The sequence below is a fragment of the Melanotaenia boesemani genome, chromosome 2 (assembly GCF_017639745.1).
Source record: "Melanotaenia boesemani isolate fMelBoe1 chromosome 2, fMelBoe1.pri, whole genome shotgun sequence".
In the NCBI taxonomy this organism is placed as follows: domain Eukaryota; kingdom Metazoa; phylum Chordata; class Actinopteri; order Atheriniformes; family Melanotaeniidae; genus Melanotaenia; species Melanotaenia boesemani.
In genome coordinates this window covers 5,433,952-5,461,643 of record NC_055683.1, presented here as the reverse complement: position 1 = coordinate 5,461,643, position 27,692 = coordinate 5,433,952, and the positions used below count along the sequence as shown (strand labels likewise).

General features: G+C 39.8%; 2 protein-coding genes across 4 annotated transcripts; one reads left to right on the top strand and one right to left on the bottom strand.

The window, feature by feature from the left end:
• Positions 1-341: 341 nt before the first annotated feature.
• Positions 342-18,647, bottom strand: xpnpep3 (X-prolyl aminopeptidase 3, mitochondrial). 3 transcript variants are annotated; one of them, XM_042008090.1, is made up of 12 exons: positions 18,605-18,647; positions 15,705-15,800; positions 14,543-14,665; positions 14,247-14,434; positions 13,907-14,126; positions 13,294-13,478; positions 13,109-13,171; positions 12,073-12,186; positions 11,867-11,952; positions 11,187-11,370; positions 1,704-1,824; positions 342-1,586 (listed from the first exon to the last, which is right to left on the bottom strand). In XM_042008090.1, exons 1-12 carry the CDS (start codon positions 18,630-18,632, stop codon positions 1,420-1,422), a joined length of 1,575 nt encoding a protein of 524 aa, XP_041864024.1. In that variant the 5' UTR covers positions 18,633-18,647; the 3' UTR covers positions 342-1,419. The 3 variants fall into 3 exon arrangements, with proteins under 3 accessions (XP_041864024.1, XP_041864043.1, XP_041864034.1); XM_042008109.1 differs by lacking the exon at positions 18,605-18,647 and adding an exon at positions 18,175-18,303; XM_042008100.1 differs by lacking the exon at positions 18,605-18,647 and adding an exon at positions 15,904-16,173.
• Positions 18,179-26,881, top strand: st13 (ST13 Hsp70 interacting protein). Its single transcript, XM_042008519.1, has 13 exons — positions 18,179-18,319; positions 18,681-18,820; positions 19,926-19,974; positions 20,098-20,188; positions 21,505-21,578; positions 21,716-21,782; positions 21,908-21,992; positions 22,091-22,201; positions 25,136-25,238; positions 25,310-25,426; positions 25,518-25,557; positions 25,840-25,928; positions 26,228-26,881. Exons 2-13 carry the CDS (start codon positions 18,711-18,713, stop codon positions 26,360-26,362), a joined length of 1,071 nt encoding a protein of 356 aa, XP_041864453.1. The 5' UTR covers positions 18,179-18,319; positions 18,681-18,710; the 3' UTR covers positions 26,363-26,881.
• Positions 26,882-27,692: the final 811 nt, after the last annotated feature.

Sequence of the window (27,692 nt, the reverse complement as noted above, 5' to 3'; positions counted from 1 at the left end):
ACATTGAGAAACATTTTTTTTTTTTTTATTGTTCCACAATTTTTTGACGCAGTCTATTGCGGATTGAACCTCTGCCCATCTTTACTTTATATATTTTGTTGCTGACCTGTTACCAGTTAAACTTTGCTGTCAGAGGTGGGTTTAGAGAATTTTGGATGGGGTGGCTGTGCCTTCTCCATTTGCTTGACCACCCCTTTTGTGTTGTTACTTGACTTCAATTAAGGACTCATTTTAATACCTATGTATCATATTTTTATCCATAAACCTATTGCATTACCCTTTTCACAGGATAATAAATAGTACATATATATTTAAATAAGGACCACAGATTCAAAGAAATTAAGAGTTTTCTTTTTATTTCCTGGGTCAGGCATTAAAAGCTTTAAAATCCAGGGGAAATGACTGTAGTGGCTAAAATAATGAATGAAATGTACTGTGACAAAAACAACCCTAGAGTCTCTATTTCAAAGTTGTAACAGAGGGAAAATGAATCCATCCCGTTAAACAGAGAGAAGATAAGCAGCGTTATTGTGAATGTTTCAACAATATATTTTCTCTTATAAATAACCTGACATAAAGCATTCACACTTAGTAGTTATGAAATAAGATTTTGGGTCGTTTTAATAAACATAAACACAGTTTTCTTTAACAGAAATCACATTTGTTGGTAGCTTAAGCAGAATTCAACCACACATACACAACATCTCAAACTCCATTTAAATTCAGATATATTTAAAAAAAACTTAAGTTAATATCCTTCTATGTTGATCTTGAGTTGCCATTTTGGACATGTTCCTCTTTCCCTGCATCAACATGGTGATCGCATAATACCACATTTAAATGCAACAGTACACTGATTTCACTTTCTGCATTTTGAAGAGGAAACAGAGGGAAAAAATATCAGCTTTGGTGTGAATTTTCTTTAGAAGACACCAAACAACGCCATGACGGTGGTAACTGAAAAGTACAAGATGTGGAGAAAACAGATTCAGAGTAATAAAAACACTTTTGTCACAGTTAAATTGAATAACTGGATTTTTTGTTTTCCTTTGATGTTGAGCTTCAGATTTGGCTCACTGACAGCACCATTGGACTGAATCTGCCTTTACCAAGCACAAGACCTTCTCAAACATCCTTGGAGCCATTTTTTTTTCTTGTTTGGCTCGAAATTTGTTGATGTTCTTGTGCATTTAGTTCACAACGATCCAGTTTAATGAAGAGACTATAATGGTCAGTAAAGTCTATGATCTTTAAGACCAAACAGTTGCAGGCTTGTTTAGACTAAAAGTCTTGCAGCGTGCTTCCACCTTTCATGCACCTGGGCTCTGAGCTTGATGACAAATCACCTTGGCAACGACTAAAAAGTACTGCAGCCTTCAATGATCTGGCTCATATGGCCTCTTATCTTTCCTCCCTGTGTTATCTCATGGCACAGGCCTTCTCCACATCAGCGATGGTCTTTGGCGTGTCGCAGGAGAGAATCAGGGGTCCTCCCTTGTCTCGGATCACCACGTCATCCTCAATCCTGACGCCGAGTCCACGGAAATGCTCTGGCGCCTGATCGTTGTCCTCACAGATGTATAATCCTGTGACAGTAAAAAGAGAAAGATTGGACAACTAATGGGACCATAGCATGACAAAAAGTATAGTTTCAATGAGTGCTTTAATTTGGATGTTTGCATCCTTATTTTTTTTTCTGCTACCTGGTTCTATGGTGATGGCCATTCCTGGCTGAAGAGGTTGCGAGCGGGATAATTCAGGAGTGTCGTGAACATCCATACCCAGGTAATGGCCAACATGGTGGGGGCAGTAACGCCTTGCAGCCTGAGATATTCAAAATTAAGAACATACAAAAAAAGTATACTTAAAGCCGTCTTCTCTTATACTTTCTCCTTCTTTCTGTCAACAGCAGCTTCCATTCTCTTTTCCAACCAATTCAAATCAGTCATAATGGCCATAACGAGAAGAGCTCGTTTATACACAGAATGAAAATATTGGATAAATGGTTGAATTTAACTTGATGTCTACAACACCCAATGGAAAGCTAGACATTAATAAATTTACAGTTATGTGTTCATCTTTAGGAGAACACTTAGGTTTCTACCACTCAACTGTGGCAGCTATGAATGAGTAGAAAAAAGAAGATGCGAAGTGGAAGCTTGTTGGCCTGTTGCAAAAGATGAGCTTCACCATCAGAGAGATCTATAAGCCAAGTACTGCTTCTTCATATACAGCACCATGTCAACGCCTCACACATCGTTTTATATCTTTTCAGGAAAGTTGGAAAGAGGTGAAGCCATTTATTTAAATGTGCAAACATGAATGGAAAAGAAAGCATATGAGATGGGCTTTCTTGTAATTTCTCTAAGTAGTCTTCAGGAATACTCTCCAGGCTTCTTGAACAACTTTCCAAAGGTCTTCATTGGATGTTTTCTGCTTTTTGTTCTGTTCTTTGTCAAGATGATCTCCCACTGTTTCAGTAATTTTGAGGTTTGGACTCCGGGGAGGATTCACACTCCATGAGACTCACAGACACTGATTTTTAGTCCAGTTCTTGGGTCAATTAGCATATTTCAGCCTTTTCTCCCTGTTTCACTTCCTTAAGAATGACTCCTTTCCATGGAGACCATTTCTGAAGAGGCTTCAGTGAACAGTAGCTGGATCAACTGAAGGTCCAGATACATCTTTTAGAGCCTGTGTTGGGTCTTTGCTGGAGTTTTTTCCCCCTAATACTAAAAGAAATCACTTTCAGAGACTGTTCATGTGCTGGAGATTTTTATTTTCTTTTTAGTCTGACACTTCTTTTCTCTTCAACTTGTCCTGTTTCTTCAGATGTTTTAGGAAACACTTCACCATGCTGAGATATGCCAAGTTTACAGCTATACGTTCATGGAGAATCAAAACTACTATTTTGTCTGTCAAATCATGCTGTCCTACTCATACCAAACTGCTAATTACAAAATTCCTAAAGTAGGAACGTCCAATGTCGGAAGAACAACACTGAACAAATGACAATGATACTGACATCAGACAACGTCGGACAATGTTGGATTCAGATTTAATGCATCTCTTCAACTGCTTGTCAAGTTCTGCCAAAGCCTGTTAATGGCACATTAACCTGAGTTCAGGTGTGTTGAAGCAGGAAACGTCTAAAACCTGAAGGACAGTGAACCTTGAGGACCAAAACTGGACTTCCCTGGCCTAAAGATACACTTACAAAAGCGTTAAAGGTCAAGTTTGTCTGCTATATTGTAGACACGTAGCTGGTCCATCCCTTGAGTTAGCTGTCTTTTTTTTATAGGTCAGTGTTACCTGACTTAAAAAACTTAAATAAATAAATAAATATATTATATATTATATATATATATATATATATACACACACACATATATATATATATATATATATATATATATATATATATTAGTTCTGGGCACGTTGACGCGTTAATCGCGCGTTAATGCAACGCTTAATTAACGCCGTTAATTTTTTTTTTTTTTTCTGGCCGCTGGCTTTGATGACAGAAACATGGAGTCCGTGTCTCTCTTCCCTGCTGCAGCGATGCATCTGATCAGGAGAGAGTGGGTTTATTAAAATGAAGACACATTTTCTGTCTGGAGCTTAACAAAGAAGAAGAACGGACGTTTCTCTTTGTCAAAATACATGCAGATGGACAGAACATCGTGATGTTTGGACGAGAAACTTTTTATCTATCATTTTTTTAATAAATACGGTTTTAATTTATGCAAGACAGCAAAGGTAAGACATGCTTTCTGACTTTTACAAACTTGCAGCATAAATCGGGTCTTCTTCTTCCTCTGGTTTGGTGAATCTTGGTCGTAGTGAGATGAAACTTCCAGCTGTGGAATCTGTGAGATGTGAGCTTTCAGTAGAGGAGCCGTTTGTTCGTGTTCATGCCGTGGGGTGGACACGGGGAGACATCATTTGTGTTTACATATTTTTCGGACTTTGTGTAGCTGCTCTTAAATTATTTGTTGTCTTAACTGTGTTTGTTGGTGACAGAAATGGTTTTACTGAGCTGGTAGCTGAGATTCTGGACTTTCTGTGGATACCACACATGTTTATAGTTACATCTACAGACCTGACGTTACACCCGGAACGAGATGTTAACCCCTTAACTCCCGGTAGTGGAGGCTGCAGGTGCAGTCAAACAAAAAATGAAGTTTATAGAATTTATAGGCCAGAAATCTGGATAATGAAACACTGAAGGTGCATGGATGGAAGTTATTGTGCATATTGTGAATATTTCTCTCTCCTCACCATCTAGAAGCTGTGAGATTCTCATCCTGCTTTCTGTCTGTTCACCTGATGCTGATATTCATCACATATTGTTCCTTCTGTGTTTAGAAGGAAGCAGCTTCACAGCTTTAAATCCATCCTGCTGACTTTTTACCTTTTAGTTAATAAATCCTGAACATTTCATCCTTCTTTGTAATAAATATGTGATTTTATAAATATATATGAAGAAATATTTTAACTGTTGCTGTTTAAAGAGAAAACTGCTGCTAAACCTGTTTATGTGTTTAGTGCAACCTTTCCAATCTAAAGAGCCATTTTTCCCTCAGCCAGCTAAATAAAACTACTTTAGAGACGCAAATGTTATGAGACTTTTCAAAATGGCAACTTAATATATATTTTTAATAAAGAGCCACCATAGAATGTTTGTAATTTTTTAAGAACCACATTTTTTATTTCAATTTTTAAGGTTTAAAAATAAAGGAAACACATAAAACCTTTATAAAAAGAGGATAGACAGGAACTTCCGGCGGCAATGTAGAGCGAGGACGCATGTGAGAGGGCTCCCGTTTTTCTTCGACTCAAACTCAAATTTGACCCCATCCAACCCATAGGAACTCAACGTAATCGTCTCTTTTGCGAAAGCCAAGTTTTTTTTTTTTTTTTTTTTTCAGTTTTCTCCAACAAGTATGAGCAACTCCAAGAGTGCTAAACAGGCCCACGGCATGCAAACCCCAGCTACTCGCGCCGCCACGTCAGCTTGCAGCAAGCTAGCATCGTTCGCAGCTAGCAACAATCCTCCAGAATCTCTATCGGGACAAAGCACCTTAACAGCGTCCATAACTTTGGATCAATTGACTGCGGAATTGACAAAACAGAGAGCTTCATTAAAGGAGGACGTCTCCTCCTTAATCCAAGAATCCATTAAGCCATTACAAGCCTCATTGGACACCTTGCAAACCACGGTGAATTCGTTCCAAAGGCGCCTTACCTCTGTGGAGTCCACAGCCGGGGATAACTTCGAACGCTTGACGGTGGCGGAGTCTACAATAACTGAGCTCAAAAATCAGAATAAGCTTCTGCTAGATCGCCTTGATGACCTGGAGAACCGTTCACGCCGAGCCAATCTCCGCATACTGAATATTCCAGAGGGAAGCGAGGAGGGTAGGGATCCGCTGAAGTTCATAGGAGACGCTCTGATGCAGATGATGGGTCCCGACGTGTTCACCGCGCCGCCTGAGCTTGAGAGGGCTCACAGAACCCCGAATACAAAATCTAACCAGAGGAAAACCCCTCGCGCGTTCCTGGTCTGCTTTTCGAAATTCCAGCAGAAAGAGGCTGTTCTGCGCTGGGCCAGGAGCCACGAGCTTATGTACAAAGGAGCTTCGGTGAGGATTTATCAAGATCTGAGCACGGCGCTCGCCAAAAAACGGGCTGCATTTAACGACGTCAAACGAGCGCTGTACCAGAAAAATGTCCGGTTTCAACAGCTGTACCCAGCCCGGCTGCGTGTGTCCTATGGAGGAGATGTCTTTACACTTGACTCGCCCGAAGAAGCTAAAAAGTTCTACGATCAGAAGTTCAGTGAATGACGGAGGTATGACTGTATGTTATCCTGAACTGCATAATCCATTCATAATGGGGAGTTTTGACTGATATACATGGGTGGACTCCTGTTGAGCATATGGCCTCACTGTTTACATTATGGCTACAGGGAGTAGGTTATGTTAATTTGGATTTAGATTTCATCTGTATAATGTTACAACAGTTTCCTCTTTTATTACTTACCTATTATTTATTTAATTTGTTATTTACCTTCTCTTTTGATGTTGTGGTTGTATGTTTTATTTTTCCTCCCTGTCTCCCTAAGTATTCTTGACCACTTGGACATTTTACCTATTCAATGCTGTATAGTTTCTTTAGTGTTTTATGATTACATATCCCTTTTGTATAGAGGGTCATTCAGCACATTTCTGGGAGCCCTCTTGGTTAGATCAGTATGGAAGAAGTTTCGCTAGAAGTTCTTGTGAACGGTGTTAAGCCTGCAGCTTGTTACAGTTCGAGGTTCAAGTATAGGCATTTTGTTTTTAGCACAGTTTGTGCTTGGGTTTTAGAACAAGGTTTTGGGTGGGTACTCCCGTGGATTTCTGCACTTTACAAAACGACTTTACAAAAAGGCCACTGTCATAACGGCAAACATACCAGGTCCTATGTTACTCCTATCACTACATTTTTCCACAAAGTATGGACCAAAGAACGGGTGAAAGGAAAGCCAACGTGAGATTTATTAGCTGGAATGTGAGGGGGCTAAACGGTCCTGTAAAGAGAGCACGAATTTTTAATCACCTCAAATCCTTGAAATGTGAAATTGCATTCCTTCAAGAAACCCATTTGCAAGTTAAAGATCAGATCAGACTCAGAAGAGCTTGGGTTGGTCAGGTTTTTCATTCAAATTTAAATTCTAAGACGCGCGGTTCTGCCATATTGGTACATAAAAAAGTCCAATTCGGTGCTAACGCCATTGTTTCAGACCCTGACGGTCGCTTCATTATGGTCTCTGGGCTTCTCTACAATGACCCAGTGGTTTTGGTTAATGTATACGCCCCTAACTGGGATGATGATTCATTCATGAAGAAAATAACATCGTTAATACCGGACTTAAACTCCCATAAACTAATCTTTGGAGGTGATTTAAACTGTGTAATTGATCCGATACGGGATCGGTCAAATCCTAATTCTACCAAAACATCAAGAATGGCTCGATCGCTGTCGGCATTTATGGAACAAATAGGGGGTATCGATCCGTGGCGTACTCTATATCCACAAGGCCAGTCCTTTTCTTTTTTCTCCCCAGTACACCATTCATATAGTAGAATAGATTATTTTTTTATTGATAGATCTCTCCTTCACTTGGTATCAAATGTTGAGTATTCAACTATAATAGAATCAGATCATTCTCCTGTACTTCTAGATCTTGTGCCTTCCTTAAACAACAAAATACACCCCCCCTGGAAATTGGACAAAACATTACTAGCTGATAAGGACTTTTGTGACTTCCTTTCCAAAAAAATTAGTGAATGTGTAGAATTTAATAAAAAAGATGTTTCCCCATCACTGCTTTGGGAAACACTGAAAGTCGTGATCAGAGGGGAAATTATCTCATACACTGCTAGACTTAATAAATTGCAGAAACTTGAACAAGATCAGCTTATTAAATCAATAAGTGAAATAGATACCTTATATGCAAATGCTCCCTCTCCTGAACTTTATAAAAAAAAGCTGGACCTTCAGACTAAATATAATTTGTTATCTACTGCTAAGACAGAACGTTTACTGCTGAATTCGCGAGGTCATCTTTATGAGCATGGAGATAGGGCAGGCCGTCTCCTCGCACACCAACTTAAGCGTCACACAGCCGGTCAACAGATTCCCCAAATTAGGTCATTGAATGGCAATCTAACAATTGACCCAGATGAAATAAATGAAACATTCTCATCATTTTACTCAAACCTTTATAAATCAGAAACAAAAAATGATAATAGCGACCTGGAACATCTTTTTAGTGGTTTTGTTGCTCCATCTATCACTGACAATCACAGGACTGAGACTGAACGTCCACTGCAACTGAAGGAGGTTGTCGATGCCATATCAGCAATGCAGAGTGGTAAGGCACCTGGCCCTGATGGCTACCCCATGGAGTTCTTTAAAAGATTTTCCAACCAGCTGTCCAAAATTCTACTGGACATGTTCAATGACTCTTTTTCCCGAAGTTCACTTCCAAGAACGCTGACTGAGGCTGCGATCTTCCTTCTACTGAAACCTGGTAAAGATAATACTGAATGTGGCTCATACCGCCCTATCTCCTTGCTAAATTGTGATGTAAAGATTTTAGCCAAAATTCTAGCCTGCCGTCTGGACCCAGCGATGCATGATGTGATTTCAACTGATCAGACTGGATTTGTATCTGGACGTCAGCCATTTGCCAATATACGTTGTCTTCTGAATGCTATTCACTCCCCTGCGTCCGGCGTGGTGCCTGAAGTGGTCATCTCGCTGGACGCAGAAAAAGCCTTTGATAGGATTGAGTGGGGATATTTATTTAAGTGCCTAAAAACGTTTGGTTTTGGTCCAAATTTTACCTCATGGATCAGGCTCTTGTACACTTCCCCCATGGCCTCAGTGATTACAAATGGGAAACGGTCTCAGTATTTCCAACTGTCCAGAGGAACCCGTCAGGGTTGCCCAATCAGTCCTCTTTTATTTATATTGGCTATAGAACCTTTATCCATCATTCTCAAATCATCAGCCCTACTTAAAGGAATTAATAGGGGAGGAGAAGAGCTTAAAGTATCGTTATATGCAGATGACCTATTATTGTACGTTTCTGACCCCATTTTATGTATACCCCATATTTTAGATGTTCTACAAACATTCGGGACTATTTCTGGATATAAACTAAATTTAGGTAAAAGTCAGTGCTACCCTGTTAATGACTTAGCTCTTCAGTTACCTGACAATGCCCTGCCATTCCAGATGTCTAGAAATGGTTTCAAATACTTAGGTATTAGTATCACAAGAAATATGGAAAGTCTATATCATGCAAACTTCCTTCCCCTACTTAATAAGACTAAAATAGATCTTAGGAACTGGAGAACACTCAACTTGTCCCTTGCAGGCAAAGTAAACTGTATTACAATGACTATACTTCCGAAATTTCTTTATTTGTTTCAGTGTATCCCCCTCTATATCCCCAAATCCTTCTTCAAATTAGTAGAAAGAACCTTTACCTCATTCATCTGGAGTGGTAGGAGCCCCAGACTGCGCTTAGAGCTATTACAGAGACCTAAACATCAGGGAGGCTTGGGACTCCCAAACTTACGCCACTATTATTGGGCTGTTAATATTCAAAGAACTATGTTTTGGCTGCAGGCACCAGGTTCTAATTGGATTCGCCTTGAGGCGTCTTCATGTAAATCAACAACACTTGCGGCCTTGGTAGGTTCTAACCTGCCTTGTTCTTTCTCACAGTATGTTACGCATAATCCAGTTGTTGTAAACACTTTAAAAATATGGTTTCAATTCAGGCAGGCTTATGGATTTAAACAATTACTTAACATTAGCCCTATACGTAATAATCACCTCTTTCCCCCCAGCTCAGGTGGACCCTGCATTTACTCTCTGGCAAAACCAAGGGATTATTAGGTTTAAGGATATGTACTTTCATGGTGTATTTGCAAGCTTCACTGACCTTTCACGTAAATTTGCTCTTCCTCAGTCCAGCTTTTTTCGGTACCTTCAAGTTTGTCATTTCCTTCATCAGCACAACCCAAACTTTCCAAACATGCCTCCAATGTCGATGCTAGACGAGGTGCTAGAACTGGCGGTCAACTCGAAAAGACTTGTGTCCAAGTTAAAGAGCCATATATCAGCTCTTGATAATACTAGTCTTGTGAAAATAAAAACAGGTTGGGAGGAGGAGCTCGGATATGAAATAGATGAGGATATGTGGAATGCCGCCTTACAAAGAGTCAACAACAGCACGTCTTGTGCTAAACTGAATATAATACAGTTTAAAGTTTTGCATAGAGTCCATTTCTCAAAAGCAAGGCTCGCAAGGATATATCCCAACTTAGATCCGAATTGTGACCGATGTCAAAAAAGTCCAGCCAATTTAACCCACATGTTCTGGTCGTGCCCTGCCTTGGTGAATTATTGGTCTATTGTCTTCAGAATATTTTCAGAGGCACTCAACGTTAACTTCCATTGTGATGCAGTGGCGGCCATTTTTGGTATTATAGGCCAAAACCATCCCCCAATTAAGAAAAGCCACAGAGACATATTTGCTTTTGTAACATTAATTGCAAGGAGAAGAATTTTGATGCAATGGAAATCAAAAAATGCTCCAAAAGCATCCATGTGGATTTCAGATCTGATGCAGCACATACAGTTAGAGAAAATAAAATACTCACTCAGAGGATCTAAAGATAAATTTTTCACTGTCTGGGGCCCAATTTTTAAATATTTAAGCAAATTTAAAACCCTGCCTGAGACCCCCTCACATTCTGGAATCTCAACATTTCCTAGTTATCAGTTTGCAAACTCCTTTCAACATATCACATATTGACCAACTATGGATTTGGTTAAAGTAGTAATTTTGGTTAACTAATCTGTCTTGGACAAATGCTGGACAGTATCCACACACAGGTTGCCATGACAACGGCCCAACTGGTTCACCAGCCTTCATCCATAGATGCCCTTTAGAACTGTATTCTTGTTTTTGCTTAATTCTTTAAACCATTTTGTATATCTGGGAGTGGTTCTATTGGGTGGGGTTTTTTTTTTTTTTTTTTTTTTTTTTTTCAAGACTAAAACATTTACTCTCTTTTTTGGGGGGGGAATGCTGGCAGAAATATTTTACAAATTTGTAATGACTGTTATGCCTGTCTGTCACTGTTTCCAATAAAAAAATAAATTAAAAAAAAAAAAAAAAAAGAGGATAGACAGACTTTCCTCTAAGGGATGTAGATATTTGTGGAAAATGCTTTAAAAGAAAAAAAAGTCCCTGGTTTCCAACCTAATAACAAGAAAGATAGATTTAAAAAAAATATTTTAGCCACGTATTTAGAGGCATTGTGGAAGGTCCAGACAGACACTTGCAGCTCCAGAGTTGCAGGTTGGAGACCCCTGATGTCGTGTTAGTAAACCAAAATTTACTGCATTTTCTTTTTATAGCTGTAGGCCTTCTTTTAAAGGAAAGAGACATTTTGCACATAACGATGCAATTAATCGCGATTAATCGCAGCATGTCATGCGATTAATCGCGATTAAAAATTTTAATCGTTGCTCAGCACTAATATAAAAACATTCTTTTGAAAATGGCCAGGTACAGGGACTGAAGACAAATGGAAAAGCAGCCAGCTGATTATTACCTTCAGTGCATCAGCATCGCTGGTTCCGGCCTTGAGAACGCCGAGCCGCTTGAGCTGCCGTCCCAACAGAGCCAGCATGGTACTGTAGATGTGATCCAGACTGACCCCCGGGGAGCACAGCGACACACAGGAGCGCTGAACCTCCAGGACGGCCTCGTACAACTCAGCCTGAGCAGGACTGAATCTGCCATGGGGAAGGTGAGAGCAGGAGACCATTAGCACAAAAAGAAGTCAAACACAAAATCACATGAGATTTCTTTTCATTTTGCAAATGTGATAATCTACAGTGAGTTTCGTGATTAACTGAACTTTTTATAAAACATCTGGACTAATATGTCACCAAATCTGTTAAATCTTGGTTAAACCTTAGAGTATAAAAAAAACAAAAAGCTTATTTTTTCCACATTTGCAGCGCTTATAATGATTAAATAAACTAGAAGATGAGGAATTCAGTAGCTCATGCTCAAATATGTGATGCAACATCTTTGATTCGAGTAGGAGAAGGAATGAAATAAGAGTTTTGTGATTCTGCCACCTTTATTAGATTAACGTAATAGGACAAGCGCATAGTTCAAGGCAATAGGCCTGCTGTGTGTTGGCAAGTGTTTATGGATAAGCATGGTTCTGGAGGTGTCCTATGGGCTCAGCTTTAAATCCTGAGACTCTTCTGTCATACTTACCTTCCGTTAACAGGCCACGTCCGAGTAATGTCACTGACGTAACCAAAATACTCACAACCACCATCAAGCAGGACCATTTCACCGTCCTGATGATGGACACAGTGAGGGGGAAAAAACGTGTACAATGAATACTTGAAGCTTTATTTCTTGTGAATTTGTTCTTAAGATGAGAAAAGTGCTTAATGCACCTCAAACTTAGTGATTACCTTGATGATCTGGTTGTTATTTATGTAGTGCAGAGTGTTAGCTCGATTCCCTCCAGCAACCACGGGGGGGTAGGCCAGGAAGTTGGCACCATGGATCCGATTCTCAAAGTCAAACTGGAAAAAATGAGTTTATATTTTAAAAGGTCTTTTTATTTCTTTTTTGGTGAAACTTGGTTGTATTTTAACTTACTATGGCAAAAAAAAAAGAAAAAGTTGAAGCTTTAGAACGAAAATTGTCTGCACTCAACCTGTTATAGCCATGCCTCCACCACACCTCTGATCCCCTGGTGAGGCTTCTTAAACCTGCTTCACTCTCTGTTTGTCTCATTCTCTCAACCCCACCCTGTCCTCATTCATCCATTCTCACCCTCCACATTCATTTATCCTTTCTCCCTTCTCTCAACCATCCATCTTTTCTTGCTTTGTCTACCTTCCCCCACCCATTCATCCTTCCAATGTTTCTCCCACATGTCGACTTTGATTTTAATTAATGGCTCACTGTTCGAAACATGACAACAAGCCGTTGGATCTTTTTAATTTGATAAGATGTGTTGAAGCAAGGAAGCACCTAAAACCTGAAGAGTAGTGGCCCAGCTCATTCAGGACATTTATGCTGTGACTTTTGATACGTCTAATTTTTCGACTGTTTTTTAAGTCATTAAGTATTTTTTTCAAGGCCCCAGAAAACATTTGGGGACAGCCTGATTTGTGGGCAAAGACTTTTTGTATAACGAGTGAGTGTGAAAGCATCATTAATTATCTCTGCAGGAAGCAAAACAGTGATGGAGAAACTCGATTATTTTTACCGACTTAGATTTGCATGTTACTCACCAAAAAAATTGAATTTATTTAGCCTGGTTTGGGAGTGCTTGCAGCTTTTTCTCGACACATCGGCCAAGCAGAACTTTTTTCTCGTGCAGCATCTGAGAACAATCCGTGTGATTGGTCGGAAATTTGACCAATCAACACCCCCCCACCCACCCAACGCGAAAAGTCACAGTAAAAACCCACAAAGGTTATCAAATACTAACATTACCTTCGCAAACAGCACAGCTTCGTCCACATCTCCCTGAGACAGAGCCATCGTCCTCCTAAACGCCTGAAAAACAAAAACTTCAGATTTCAGCGAAAGAATTGGTAAAATGAGTCTTTTTTAAACTCTATGAGAACGCTGGAGAGAGTAACATACCACACGGCGGGTACATGTAGACACTGACACACCTGTGATGAGATCCGACCTGCTTCCTGCATTAGCGCCACCTCTGCTGAGCTTTTGAGAGCCCTGAGAGAGTGCACAAGGGGTCTGATGGAGCGTGGGGTCAGGCCTGCTTCGAGCACAGGGAGCACGTGGGTCTTGTGGAGCAGAGGGTGGGAAGGCTGAGAACAGTCGTACCACAGCTGAGTGCCTGAAGGGACGAGCAGAGGAGCAGCGAGTGAAGCTCAGGTCAAATTTCAATAATTAAAGGTGGTCGTTACTTCTCTCCCTTCTGTCAATTTAATCACCTGATTATCCACTGATTTCTGTTATTAAACACAAACTGCAAACATCTGATAGATTAAAGAAGCTGATTGTATGTTGAAGTACTGATTGATTCAAGGTAATAATGTTATATGTAATATGGCTAAAAAAAACATTAAATAAATCATTAATTTTAGAACAAATATGCTGGAAAGTTGTAGCATTTTAGAAAACTTTTTTTCCACAATCCCAGCCAACAAAAACTAAACCTATTCAATTATTTTCTTTTGAGTGATATTATACATCAAATCTGCATCTTTTATCATCATGAGATCTTTGTGCTGGAATTGTGTCCACACATTCCTATTTACTCACCTTTAAGGCTCTTTAATAGAAGACCCAGTTCCTCTGTGCTATGAACCCTCTCTATCCCAGTCAAAGCGGCAGCCCCGTCCTTTCCTGACCGAGGTCCATCCCACAGTTCCCTCCCTGGATCTCTGCGAGGGACAAACAATATGGCCTGGTCTGGTCGACCCCTTCCATAAAGAACCAAGGCACTGTCAGGTTCTAAGAACCCACTGAGGTAGAGGAAATCCTGGAGAACATTTAGCTCTCGGTTAATTAGTGCAGTTCTGTTCCACTTGGGATCAGCAGGCATAATAATAAAAAAAAAAACAACTTAATTTTCCTAAAGCTGAAGAAAACTAGATTTCACCTGATTCTGGTGGAAGGGGTATGGGATGTCATTGGTCATGTAGCGTGTCGGATGGGACAAGACGATGACCACGTGGTTGCTAGAGGCGGCGGACGGCCCCAGCCTTTCTGCTTGAGCCTCGATCAAAGAAGCCAACTTGTGCCTACGGAGCTCGTACTCGGTCTGACTTATGCCTGGGGTCACCTCACCTGATTAGGAGAGAGGGAAGAAAAACCAAACGTCGTAAAGAATAAGCTTTGAGGTATGTTATGGACAAGACTAAACATGTCTGCACTCAGTCATGAAGAGTACTTCACCATGTTTGATGAGATGAGGGTGAGTGAAAGGACTGGGCTGACCAAGGTAGCGCGGTGGAACCGTTTTTAGCTTCAAACCTCCTGGTTTGACAGAAATGCATCTGCACGAGCACCAGGTGTATCCTACAAACATTAAAAAAACACAGACTGAAGACTTTCCACACCTAAAATAATTCCTTAAAAGATTCTTTACTTTTAATTGAAATACCAGTTAATTATGTTTTAAAGAAGAAAATGTTTATCAAATGTTGCTTTGGTGTAAGTGTGCATGACTTGACTTGTGTGTCAGAAGGATCAGGGAGAAAACAGGATGTTTTCAGGATTGCTTCATTGTGAAAGGTGCGCTGTGGAACCAGATGGTGAATGCCACTCAGCTCCTTGCACGTTTAAGGTAAGTGAGACGAGTCCGAGTGTCACGTCAGACCACTTGAAACTGCTTACATCAACATGCAAGACAACCTACAAGGTTTTCTGACCACACCACAAGGCACAGACATCATCTTGTAAGGGGCAGGTGTGTCTAGTCAACAGTCAATACAGAACTGTCCTAAACCTTATGACAAGTCAATACTGCCTGAATAACATCCTTAAACCAGTCGCTGGCCCTCTGCATCTGCATTAGCAACACAGGCCTGATCTCATCTTCATGGATGACAAATTCTCCAGCTCATGGAGGCTGCATCATTAGGGAAAGACTGCTGGAGGCTGGGGTATCTCAAAAGGAGTGGCCTACTTTCTCTAGACCCAAATCCAGTAGAAAACCTTTGGAATTAGCAGTGGTCATGTTGAGGGTTGTAAGCTTCCACTTAAATGCTCTTTTTACAGACAATGTACTTCAATGAACTTTTTACAGTTTTCATGAATTTCCCCCGAAAGTCCCTAAAATATATCTAATTTTTTTTTCGTAGTTTATATTGAGAATAGCTAAAGTAAAGTGACAAAGTACAATATTTGTATATAAGTACACAGTATAAGAACTTGAAATCTGATGTGAAATTCAAAGTCTCATCAGTTTGATTAAAGAGTTTTAACAAAGTATTTTAAAGACTAATGAATTGTAAAGACCAACAGTTGCAGGTGGACATGAGAACGTTAAATATATTTGAATGTGGATTTAGTGATTAGATATAGAGTATAGTGAATACAGTTTAATATTTCCCACCTCCACTCCAGCTCCGCCGTGGAAGCACCTTGACAGCAGATCTCAGCATTGTTGCTTCAGCTGGAGGACGCCGATTATTCACAGCATGTCGTCCCGCTGCCGACACAAAGAGTTACACTCAGCAAATTAGCAAGTAGCCATATACATGTAGACAGTAAAGACACGTTGTTGTAGTTTACCAACGTTAAAATGTTCTTACATAAGTTTTACGGCTCCCCTGGTTGACAGTTACATTAGCTAGCTCACAGCTTAGCTAGCCACGTTCATTGGTGGAATTTCCTGCCCCGAGTTTGGTTTGTCAGGCAAGACTTACTCTCATCCCCTTTTGCTAACCTGTGGATTATTTATTTGTTTTAACTGTGTTTTTGCTGCTGTTGTTGAACGTTTTCAGGGACTCATCAAGTAAAGATTTTAGACTTCAATCAAATTATGTCCAAGTAACATTCAGGCTGTTGTTTTCATTTAAAGCGAAAGTAACAATAGATATATCTGAAAAAATGGATCCTTATTTCAGTATTACTTAAAAAAACGTGTTTTATTTAATTATTTATTCACCTATTTATTTAAGTAGATTGATAGTATTTAATTATTTAATCGATAGATAGATAGATAGATAGATAGATAGATAGATAGATAGATAGATAGATAGATAGATAAAATACTAATTATACGAATCAACAAGATAAAAAGTATAATAAAATAATATATAAAACCATCCATAAAGTGTAAAAGTTTAAGAACTGTACAGGTGAACTGGCCAGATGTGCAAAAACAAAGAAATGTAAAGCAAACCCCAAAATAGAATCAGATAAAAAATAGTAATGAATATAAACAGCAGTTGAAACCAAATGTTAAATGCTGCAGGTGAAGTTCATCATCCAGGCTTTCCTGTCTGCCAGAGGTGAATTATTAAACAGTGTGATGTCAGATTTCCTGTATCTGTCCATATGACAGCAGAGTTGTCTCAGTCTATTATAGAGTTATCATGCAGAGTTTTTATGTGATTATTAATTTGATCAGCTGTGATTTAAAAGATCCTGGGAATAACACTGATTACAAACAGTAAAAATTTGTGAAAAGTATGGAAAGCAAAATCACTTTTTAATCTCTGCAAAAGTAAAACCAAACAGGGATTCATGTGTAAAATCCAACACCATATGATGGGCTCAGCTAATAAGAGAATGGATAGTTAGCAATGACACAAAGCAACATGGATGTTCTCAGCTTAAGAAAATTGTAAGAAAGTAAACAGCTGTATGATGCAAAAGTGATGTATTTAGCATTTCCCAAGCTGCTACAGAATGTTTGTGATATGAGCTGGTGAGATTTCCTTCACTGTGGGTCCGATTTGTAGCTACGAATTATTCCCTGATTTTCCAAACTAAGAATGCTCTGACCTCTGTTTACTCAAGGTAAGACACTGCTTACTCATATGCTTCATACAAACCCCCTAAAAATGTTTTAAATATTTCACTAGAGCTCAAAGCTCTGCCTTTTTTGTAGGACACTGACCTTCTGCTACAAACACAGGAGGGCTCTCTGTGCTCATTTGAGAGGTTTGAAGTCAAGTGTTATGCCTCTGGAAGGCCAACCTGCACCTCTGATAGTGAGGCCATGATTGTTTGATGAAACAAGTTGACATTATCCCCTCAGGTGGATAGTAGGACACAATCCCAGATGGACGAGTTAAAGAATCTAAGATTGTTGCTCAATAGTGATGGGAAAAGGAGCCATAGGACCGACACTCATCAAATTACTGACCTACTCATCTCTGGTTGTGTCGTTTGGGTAATAACCAAGGGACCAAAACAGAAAATACAACACCGAGAATGTCTCACCTAATCATCACGATCGGGGGAGACACACTGGGATGAGATTTCACCCGATCACCAGTACCAATAGTTGGGATCATACAGGACGAGGTTTGCTGGGTACAGTCAACTGAGTAAGATTCTGGGACCATTCCATAGACATGACTCAGTTAAGGGCTTACATATATATATATATATATATATATATATATATATATATATATATATATATTTAAATGCATTTAAGTGCATACAATACAGTATGTTCAATGCAATCATTAATTAGTTTGATTATTTGTGACATAATGTATATTGCCAATAACAAAAATGAAAAAAGCATAATATAGGTCTTCTAATTATGTGCTAGACAGCTTGTTTTTATAATACAGATAAGTATTAGAGCCACTGAACAAAAAAAAAATCTGAAAAAAGTCAGAATTCTGACTTTAACCTCAATTCTGAGATTTCTGGATTCTGAGTTCAAAGTCAGAACTCTGAGGAAAAAGGTCGGAATTCGGACTATTTTTTTTCTCACAATTCAATTTTTTATTTCTTAAATGGCCCTAATACTCTTCCGTATTACAAGAAAATACCTCCCATTAAAAAAAAAAAAAAGCTCTAAATGCTGCCTGACACACCGGATTGAGGGCTTAGCTTACCCACGAGCTCTCGGTCTGTCTAGCGAGTCGCCTGAATGAAACAGTGGAGCGACGCCACTTCCAGTGAAGCATTACAGTGGCGACAAACTCGATTGCTGCCTTCATCTGCGTCGTTTTTCTTTTTTACCCTTGAACTGTTAAACAGGTGCATTAGCTTTAATTGTTTGAAGACATGTATATGATTTATTTTTATTACGAAACATTGGTAATGTAGCAAGCTAACCACGAAATCATGCGTCAGCGCGTCGCGGATTGATTAATATTTCCAGAAACTTCTGTCTTTTGAGAATTGAATTAATCCTTGAAACTAGTTTGCCTGGTATATATTTGGTACCAGCCAATGGAGACATTATTTGATTCATGCAAATTGTGAAATAGACCAAGTGAGCGCTTAGCGCACGCTGAGTCAATCCCTGAGCGTTAGCATTACTTGCATTAACGTTAGCAGCTAAGCACATAAACAAAGGCTAGCTCAGCTAAGTTGTTGGTTTCTCCTCCACTTGCAGCGCGCCGTGTGCTGGACGTGACACACCAGCATGGACCCACGAAAAGTGACAGAGCTGAAGGGCTTCGTAAAGATGTGCGAGTCCAATCCAGGGATCCTGCATCTTCCAGAGATGAGCTTCTTCCGCACTTGGCTGCTTGAGTCAGTATACCTAAAACTACTGCTCGTGCCTGTCAGCTCCCTGTTTCTTGTTGTTGTTGGGACGAAAAAACTCACAGTAATGTATTTATTTATCTTGCATTGTCATGTAATTACTTCCATTTCTAAACAAGGTGCAGGCTCACCACGTGCTCTGTCCCGCCCACCTTGCAGTACCAACCAGAGCCATACTGTTTGTGTATGTGTGCGAATGTATACGCGTGTGTGTATTTGTAGTGTTATTGGGACACAATTAATTTAAACAATTAGAGATTATCAGCCTCCTTTGGAGACCAGAACATTTTTCCACAAACATTATTGGAATCGTGGGAATTAAATAGTTAAGTGGGACACAGGCTGAGTTAATTATGTAGGAAAATTAAATTAATCACGATAATAGTCTGAAAAGACTGAGACAGCCGTGTTTATGTATTTCATAAAGGAGCAGAAGATCTGTGGATTATGGCAATACTTTAAAGCTGGGTTCAGCATTTAGTGGAAGAGGAGTAATACAAAAGTAATACATTTTCTTAGCTAGTGACAAACATACTGAATGCTCTAATATGTAAATTCTTCCTGCTAAACAAGCTGTATATTTATCTACGACTTTACATATGAAACCATTTTTTCTTATTTTGTCTTAGTGTAAAGATCAGTACACGCTGAACTCTCATTCAAAGGTTAGAACTGTGGTTTTGTATAGACCTAAATGTTTTCCTCCTTTTAAGTCGCCCAGTAATTGTCTATTCAGGTCCTTCCTTAGTATTACTTTTTACTTTGATGGTAAATGTTATTAAACTGTTAGTTTGAGAGGTGATTTGAAGACATAAAATGGAACTTTCTGGCTTTTTATTGGCCTGATGATTAATGACTTATAACAGATACTGTTCAGATTGCTTACATTTAGAGTTGTACAGCACTTATATAGCTTGTAGTTTTTTTTTTTACTCTTTATACTTATTTGATAGTTGAACATGTGGCCAAGACAACCGGGTTGATGCATGTGCAGGATCCTGATCCTAAAAATATATGAAGTGGTGATTTAGGAACCAGGAAGTGGCAGTAAAGTGGGTAATAGTATAACTCACTTAATTATTTTATCTTGCAGGATGGGTGCAACAATCCCTCCCCCAGCCAAGAACAAGGACTCATGCCAGGTGACATGCAAATATTGTTCCTAAGCCAAGCTTAATAGTTTTCTTATTTTTGTTTTTAAGAGAAAAGCTGCCTTGTACAAAATAAGATCCAATATGTGACTGAGTGTGCTTTCTGACTTTTAGGGTGGCTGTCCTTGTGGTCCTTCCCCAACAGCAGCATCACCTCCAGAGCCTGAGGCTCCTGTCCTGTCAGAGAGCGAGGAGAGTGAAATAGGTACTGAAAGTCAATTTCAGTCCCAATACTGCATTTCTTTAATCACAGATCTGGGGTCCGGTCACGTTTTGACATGCACATAGAAATGTCATACATATGATTATCTCTGATAGAAATCCAAGTTTTAAAAATTTGGTTGTTTTTCTTTTTACATAAAATATTTTTATTGCATTTGACATCTTCTTCAGACAGTAGTGGTTGCAACGTACTGCCTAAAGGTCTAGATTTTCAGAAATCTTACAGCTGGCTTCTTGCAGAGATTAGTTTAACTCTGGAGGTAGCTGTTTAGCTCAGCTTAGTAAAAACACTGAAAATGGGAGGAAAGCTGGCTTTTGTCTGAGGCATTACCAGCACCACTAAAGATTACTGGTACTTCTGGATGCATAAATAACTGTAGCAAAAGTTAGAAGAACAAAAAAGAGCATTTATGGGTGAAATAACTAAACCAATGTTTCTTAGCCAGGACTTATTGTCAGGCAACTGCTGGGAAGTTTTCTGGTCCAAGCCAAGAAACATTTAACCACCATGTGACCCTTCATAGTTATTTTGACATCAAAGCAGGTGTAGCGACTGTCTGGTCCTATCTTTTTAGTCGCTCTGGGTGCGGGGGATCCAGGTCTTCTTCATTAAACCAATGTCCAGACCGAAAGGTAAGTTTGGGGTGTGCTCCCAGTCATGACAGGAGGAGGTATGGTGGAAGCCGCGTGGAAAAGCGTTAAGGAGCGGTAAAAACCGAGCAACCTCCCGTTACCTGAGCACACCATGCCCTGTCACTTCCATGCCTATATGCACTCCAACACCGCCACCAATGGTCGAGGGGGATATATATCACCTGTGCCATCCCAAACAGAAACTAACACCACCACCTGAACCAAACAATAAATAAAAATAATGGCTCCTACAGCAGGTTAGAGAATTCCCGGTTGGCAGCTTCACACTGGGGATATGAGCACTGATAACATGGTTTATAGACTACTTATTTAATATTCAAAAAGTAAAGTATGTATTTTTTTACTTACCTACCTACTATCTGGACACCTATAGCTCAAGGCTTTGTTTTCAGTCGTAAAGGTTTCCTCAGTGAAGGATACGTCCGTGCACTTATTAATCAAAAGGCCCTTACCTCACTCATTTATTTATATGTTTATAATATGTGAGTTTTATAATAAATATTCTGTATTTATATATGGGAGGGAAGGAATTTCAAGACTTTGGTTCATGTGATGACATTTGTAGTCTCACACCTTATGCTCCTGAGTAATCGTGTCCAATCACTGACATGCCTTATTATGTTTGGTTTGTGTTCTGTCTTCCAGAAATTGACAACGATGGGGTGATTGAACCAGACACAGACGAGCCGCAGGAAATGGGCGAGTTTGACACCGCCGAGGTATAAATTTTCCTTTATTTGTTTACTCAAATATTAACCCTGTTCTCTTCCTTGGAAGTGTAAGATTAAATGCTTTGAGGATGAGAGAAATGAGTTCTAGACAGAATAGTTTGAATGTGAGTCTTAACTTTCATCAGGTCACAGAAGAGATGATGGATCAAGCCAATGAGAAGAAGATAGAGGCTATTAATGCTCTGGGAGACGGTGGGTTATTGTGTTTAAAGTGAACAGCGCATGCAGATCTTGTATTGATGCCTTAATCAGAAGAATGAGCAAACCTGCAACAGATTTATAGTCCCTAAAACTTTTCCATTTTTTTCCTTGTGCAGGTGATCTGCAGAAAGCTCTGGATCTTTTCACTGAAGCCATCAAGCTGAACCCCCGTGTAGCCATCCTTTACGCAAAGAGGGCAAGGTGAGAGTGCTGGATGGAAAAAGATTCAGACTACACTGATGACAGTTTCTGTTTCAGATAAATCTGACCATAACTGGTTGTCCTCTTTGTTTTGTTAGCGTCTTCATAAAGATGCAGAAACCTAATGCAGCCATTAGAGACTGTGACAGAGCCATCAGCATCAACCCAGACTCAGCGCAGCCCTATAAGTGGAGGGGAAAAGCTCACAGGTAAAAGAAATCTTCTGCTGAACTTGTCCTATTTGCTCTTCTGTGTGGCCAAGAGGTAAAATCAACATTTACACCTGCAACATAACCAAACACTGAATGTAAACACATGCAACCCGATGCTTTGCTGACATTTCGTACATTTGTTTGTCACGTTGCAGACAAACTGTAGCTGATATTAATCGTCTGGCCAAATACTAATGATAAAAACAATCATCGAAGAAATAAAATTTAACCTCAGAATGGAAGAAAAATAGTCTGTCAGCTACGGATGTCACAACTAAACATTAAAGGGGTAGTGCACCCAAAACTGTGTTGTTGTTTTTTTTTGTTTTTTTTTTAAGCTGTAAACAACAGAAATACTTAAAAATACTTTTATGAAAATCACATACTGTTGATAAATTAGTATTTTTTTATTTATTTTAAAAATGGGATTTTGTGGGTAAAAAATAGCTCATACAGTGTAAAACCAGGTTATGTTTTTTGTGATATAGAGCCGTCTCTACGTCATGATAAAATTTTAAAAACCCCACAGCCCCTCCCTCCAGATAGAAACAGACGGGTCTTTGCCTTGCAGGCGTAGAAAACGCCCACCAACGCATATGAAGGGAACTGAAGTTATCTGGTGTAGATTTACTAGTTTCAGACTTTTCTTTCACAGAGTTTCTGATGAAATAATCCTACAATGGGACAGATTTGTGCTTCTGAGGGGGTAAAAGTAACACCGGACTTTATTCTTTACCTGCTGATCCTCATCCGGTGACAGACAGCAGCTCAAATCGTGGCAGCAGCAACGTACAGCGGCATTTCCTGCAGCTGCCACAACCTGCCGTGAGTCTGCTGGAGCTGCTGACAGGCCAGCGTAACAGCGCTAACGGCTCAGACTGATACGGTTCATGTGTAGCTGAGGAGATTCAGGAGGGGAAAAGTCTTCCACCTCAAAGACGCTCTGTAGCGTAGCTGCTTCGTGAATCTCGCTTTGCATCTTGCCAGTGAGCTGAGCTGCTGTCTGTCAATCATTTCTGCCTGTGCATCCCGACCCGCCCACTCTCTGCCCCCTGATCACCCCACACCTCCCACCCCAACCCCTTCAGAGTATGTGAGCAGCCTTTAAACCTCCACAGTGGCCAAAGTGTGTAATTCCAATACATGGTCATACAGTCGTAACAACTGCAGCACAAGTTGGTTAATTTCACCCTTTACTCCACTGGACGTAACGCTGATTCTGAGCTGGATGTGGTGAAGTTGTTTTCCAAGCTGCTGCATTTTAGCTTCATTCTTCACTGAATGAAACCAGTTTGTCTTGTTCTCACGGTTCCACTGTAATTCATGTACACAGCCCAAGGTTGCCAAATTCTGGGAATTGGGCCAGGGAAGATGTATTTTTTAATTTATTTAGCTAGCAATGATGTAAAAAAACGGTTAGCTAGCCAGTTTCTAGCACAAGGCTAATATATTGTAGAAAGCTTATTTATAACATTCAGTATTTTAGGTATTAGGTCGGCATTTGCTAACAAAATGCCTTTCCTGTCGTGGAATTATGATTTTAGACTTGTCCTAGTTATACTAAAAGGACAACATTAAAAAAAAACTGTCAAACTCCATTTTTGGCCTTTAAATGTTAAATAACTGCTGTCTCACAAATTACATGTCTTTATGCAAATCTTCTGTTTTTCTTCACTCAGACTTTGAAACGTGGAGCTGTGAGAATTAATTTTGAATCTTTAATCTTTTGAGTAATGCACTTATGCTGTCGCGTATTAAGCTAAGTAAACATGAATGTATTGATGAGTTTAAATGGATTACTAAGTCCTAGAACATCATTTTTGCCCTTTTTGAAGTCTGAATTAATGTGTGTTGTACTATGTGCATTGACCCAATATGGAGCATCATGGGAGGTGTTAAATGATAGATGTATTTGTATTTAATATGAGTGACGCAGGCATTTTAGACCCAACTGGCAATGAGAAGGTCTAGCAGGAGAAGGATGTAGAACGGCCATTGTTTTTTCAAATTTAAGGCAACCATAGTCTGAGATCTGATGTGTAGCAGAAATGGACATGAATGACACAGATGGAGCTAAAAGGTGAAAGGCTTGCACCAAAGCCTTGAACTTTTAGATTTTGTGGTCTCTGTGTAACTTCAACTCCAACTTGCATCTGCAAATTAACCAGAGTACGATGAGACCTTAAAGTCTTACATTAAAAACATAAAATCTGTAAAATCTATATTTTCTTTGATTACTGTATGCCACTGTCTTTTACCATGCTGCTATCTCGTCTGTGCACCAAATAATGGAATATAATATATTATCAGGACATTCAGTGTAAGGGGCCGTCCCCTCGACGCCGAATTGCAGTAAAACCGCAAAAGTATTTTAGCAATCCTCATTTCATCCCCATGAAAGCAAGGATTAGCCTCCATGAAACCTGTCCTGTCTGAAACCAGGTACCAAGGTGGATAGGTTAGAGACCTCTACCGTCTGTGGTACTGTGAGGACAGCGTAACTGCACCACTAGAGGATATGATGTCAGTGTGGCGTCGGTAACCAACTGTGTTGTGGTGCTGCTCCAGACAGTCCTGGCTCGTGTACAGCGTTAGCACCAACATGCACCGTGCTGCACTGCTGTACCATCAACAGCAGAGCAAGCAGAATGTCATTATCTGTGTGTGCGCTATGTCTTGTTCTAGCTCTGGAGTGTTACCCTTTAATCATCATAGCGCCCCCCACAGCCTTGTAGTATGTACTACAGCAGTTTCATGGGGATGTTGAAGCATTTCTTCTAGTTTTTGCCAAGTTTCACGGCTTTGGTGCCGTGTGGACATAGCCTAAATTTGCCATAGATTTTAAGCTGTTTGTAAGTAATAAGCATAAGTAATGCTTATTGTGCTTTCAGGTTAGTAATCTATCATTATTCTGTGTGTCCTATGCTGCAGGCTGCTCGGTCGCTGGGAGGAGGCAGCCAAAGACCTGGCAACAGCCTGTAAACTGGACTATGATGAGGATGCCAGTGCATTGCTGAAGGAGGTCCAGCCAAAGGTAGAAATAACAGACACTTTTTTTTTTCTGTCGAGCTAATTTGTAACTGATTTTTTATTTTCTTTATCCAGGCTAACAAAATCATTGAACACAGACGCAAGTACGAGCGCAAGAGGGAAGAGAAAGAGATTAGGGAGAAACAAGAGCGGGTAAAAAAAGCCAGAGAGGAACATGCACGCGCTCAGAGGGTGAGTTATTTTGAGGATTTTAATTTCAGTCCTAAAAACAATCGTATTTTCTTGAAAGGTTTTAGAAAAATGTCCTTTTATCATGTAACAGGAAGAGGAAGCACGGCAGTTTGGAGGAGGATTCTTCCCAGGTAGGAGACGGCATGTAACTTAATTCAAACAGAAATCATTATAGTCATCACCTGTAGCGCTACATCCTAAATCAGAAGAACGGGTGATTATTATAGCATCATTTTGTGTCACTAAGAATCACAAGTCAATCTTTTTAAGTTGTTTGCACAATTCCTTGGTTTTGATAGTCCACTCCCACTCTGACAAATCTAATAGCATGTTTCTGTGCAGTTGGGTATAATTGCTCCTTTATTGCACATTTGTTCTGCTGCTGTTGACAGTGTCTTATTGTTACTCCGCAGGCCCTGCTGGATTCCCAGGTGGAGCCCCTCCTGGAATGCCCGGTCTCGCTGAGCTCTTTAAGGATCCTGAGCTCCTCAACGCCATGAAGGTGACTTCCTCAACCCTTCTCATCCCTTCTGCTTCATGTGTTTGCAGATATTTTTAAGGGACAGAAGAAAAAAATAAACATGTTTTAACATTTTGAGTGTCCCCACAGACCATGTGATTGTGGTACAGAGATGGGGTTATATTTGTAGAAAAATGTACTTGAAACTTCATTAGTCTGAAAATTCATTAAGGTTTCTGTTCACCCAGAAGGCCCTCTCGGTGAAATCATTTCAACAGCTTTTAATAGAGTTGACAATGTTGTACACTGTCAGTAAAAATGGTGTTCTTTATCAAACTCAGGACCCTGATGTGATGGCTGCCTTCCAGGATGTGGCACAGAACCCAGCCAACATCTCCAAGTATCAGCATAACCCTAAAATCATGGCCCTCATCACCAAGCTGAGTTCCAAATACGGAGGCGCTTCACAGCCATAGACCAGGAGGGGACCAGAACTGAGCGGATGCGTGGTGAAGCACTCTGGAGAGCGATGCTTTTTAACAAATTTTCACTGTGTAGTTCAGACAGGAGGGACAGATGATGGCTTACCTGGTGTGATGTAGAGAAAGTTGGGGAAACTTCTTAATGTTCTTTATCAGCCTGTTAGCACTCAGCAACATCCATTAAAATAACCCCATGGTTAGGAGTCAGGTTAGAGAAAACCCACCTGACCCACCTCGGCTGGGATTTTATGTTACCACAGGTTGTCCTCTCTTAGTCTGTATCTGGAACAGCCACACTGGAATTTCTCCCATTACAATGCTAGCATTTCTATCGCCATTTAATACATAATAATGGTTTAACCTCTGGTTTTCTCTGTTGAACTAAGCCAAGCTCTCACTCTTGGCACCTTTTGTTATCAGATCTGTTATAAATGCAAAAAAAATATGATAATCTCTCTTGATGTTTGATTTTGTTGAAGAATGATTCACAATAAAAACCTTTGTTGATTCAGAGCAGGTTTGATTTTTTTTCCCCCTTTCTTGCTGAATTATATTTATAGGTTATATTTTGACTCCCGATTTTTTTTTTTTTCTTTACCTCCCGTTTTGCCTCCGCTTTTACCAAGTATTTGTCTCATTGTCACCATCCTCGGCTGTTGGTTAGGGACCCATTTAAAGGTTCGAATTTTTAGGAATGATAGAGCCATCTTATTTTAGCATGGATTTCACGAGTGCTTCGTTAGGTTTAAATGTGCACGGCCCTACATGGGTGTAAAACTGGTGTCTCAAATTGTAATTGCTAAAAGAAAAGACTTAAGTTTTCAAATGGGAAAATCTGAATTTATTTGGGTTTTCAGCAGACAGCCAGATAAAAGGAAACTTGAAAACATTTTGAACTATTGAGGATTTTGTTGACTCAATGAGTGATGTAATTATTTGATAATGTAAATAATTGTTCAAATATCAATTAACAAGGTTAATTAAAAGGTTTATTTAGCAATTTTACATTAAGTGACTCAAAAATGTTTGATCAAATTTGAAATGCATTGTAAAAACTGTCGTTTGCAGCTCCATTCCTACTTAAATCGAAGCACTCTGCGCGTTCCTGTGGTATACATCAGGCTCAGAGGGAGAGTGGGTCACTGGGTCCCTTTAATCCCTCCAGAGCATCTGTGATTCAGCCAGAGGATTACTGCTTTGTAGCGCATGGTCAGACCTGGCTCTCGCTGAGCATCAAAGCCGATCTGAGTGAGCAAATTCCTCTCGTCACCATGTGCTCAAACCCAATCATCAAGGTGTATCTTCTCAACAACCAAAGCAATGA

Excerpts from the sequence above, each read along its gene's own strand:
- st13 (XM_042008519.1), top strand. The coding sequence starts at position 18,711 with ATGGACCCACGAAAAGTGACAGAGCTGAAGGGCTTCGTAAAGATGTGC. Across the intron at positions 20,189-21,504 it reads GAGCGAGGAGAGTGAAATAG|AAATTGACAACGATGGGGTG; the intron begins GTACTGAAAGTC and ends TCTGTCTTCCAG. Across the intron at positions 25,239-25,309 it reads TGAAGGAGGTCCAGCCAAAG|GCTAACAAAATCATTGAACA; the intron begins GTAGAAATAACA and ends TTCTTTATCCAG.
- xpnpep3 (XM_042008090.1), bottom strand. The coding sequence starts at position 18,632 with ATGTGCTTAGCTGCTAACGTTAATGCAA. Across the intron at positions 13,479-13,906 it reads TCTATTAAAGAGCCTTAAAG|GCACTCAGCTGTGGTACGAC; the intron begins GTGAGTAAATAG and ends TCGTCCCTTCAG. Across the intron at positions 11,953-12,072 it reads ATAACAACCAGATCATCAAG|GACGGTGAAATGGTCCTGCT; the intron begins GTAATCACTAAG and ends GTCCATCATCAG.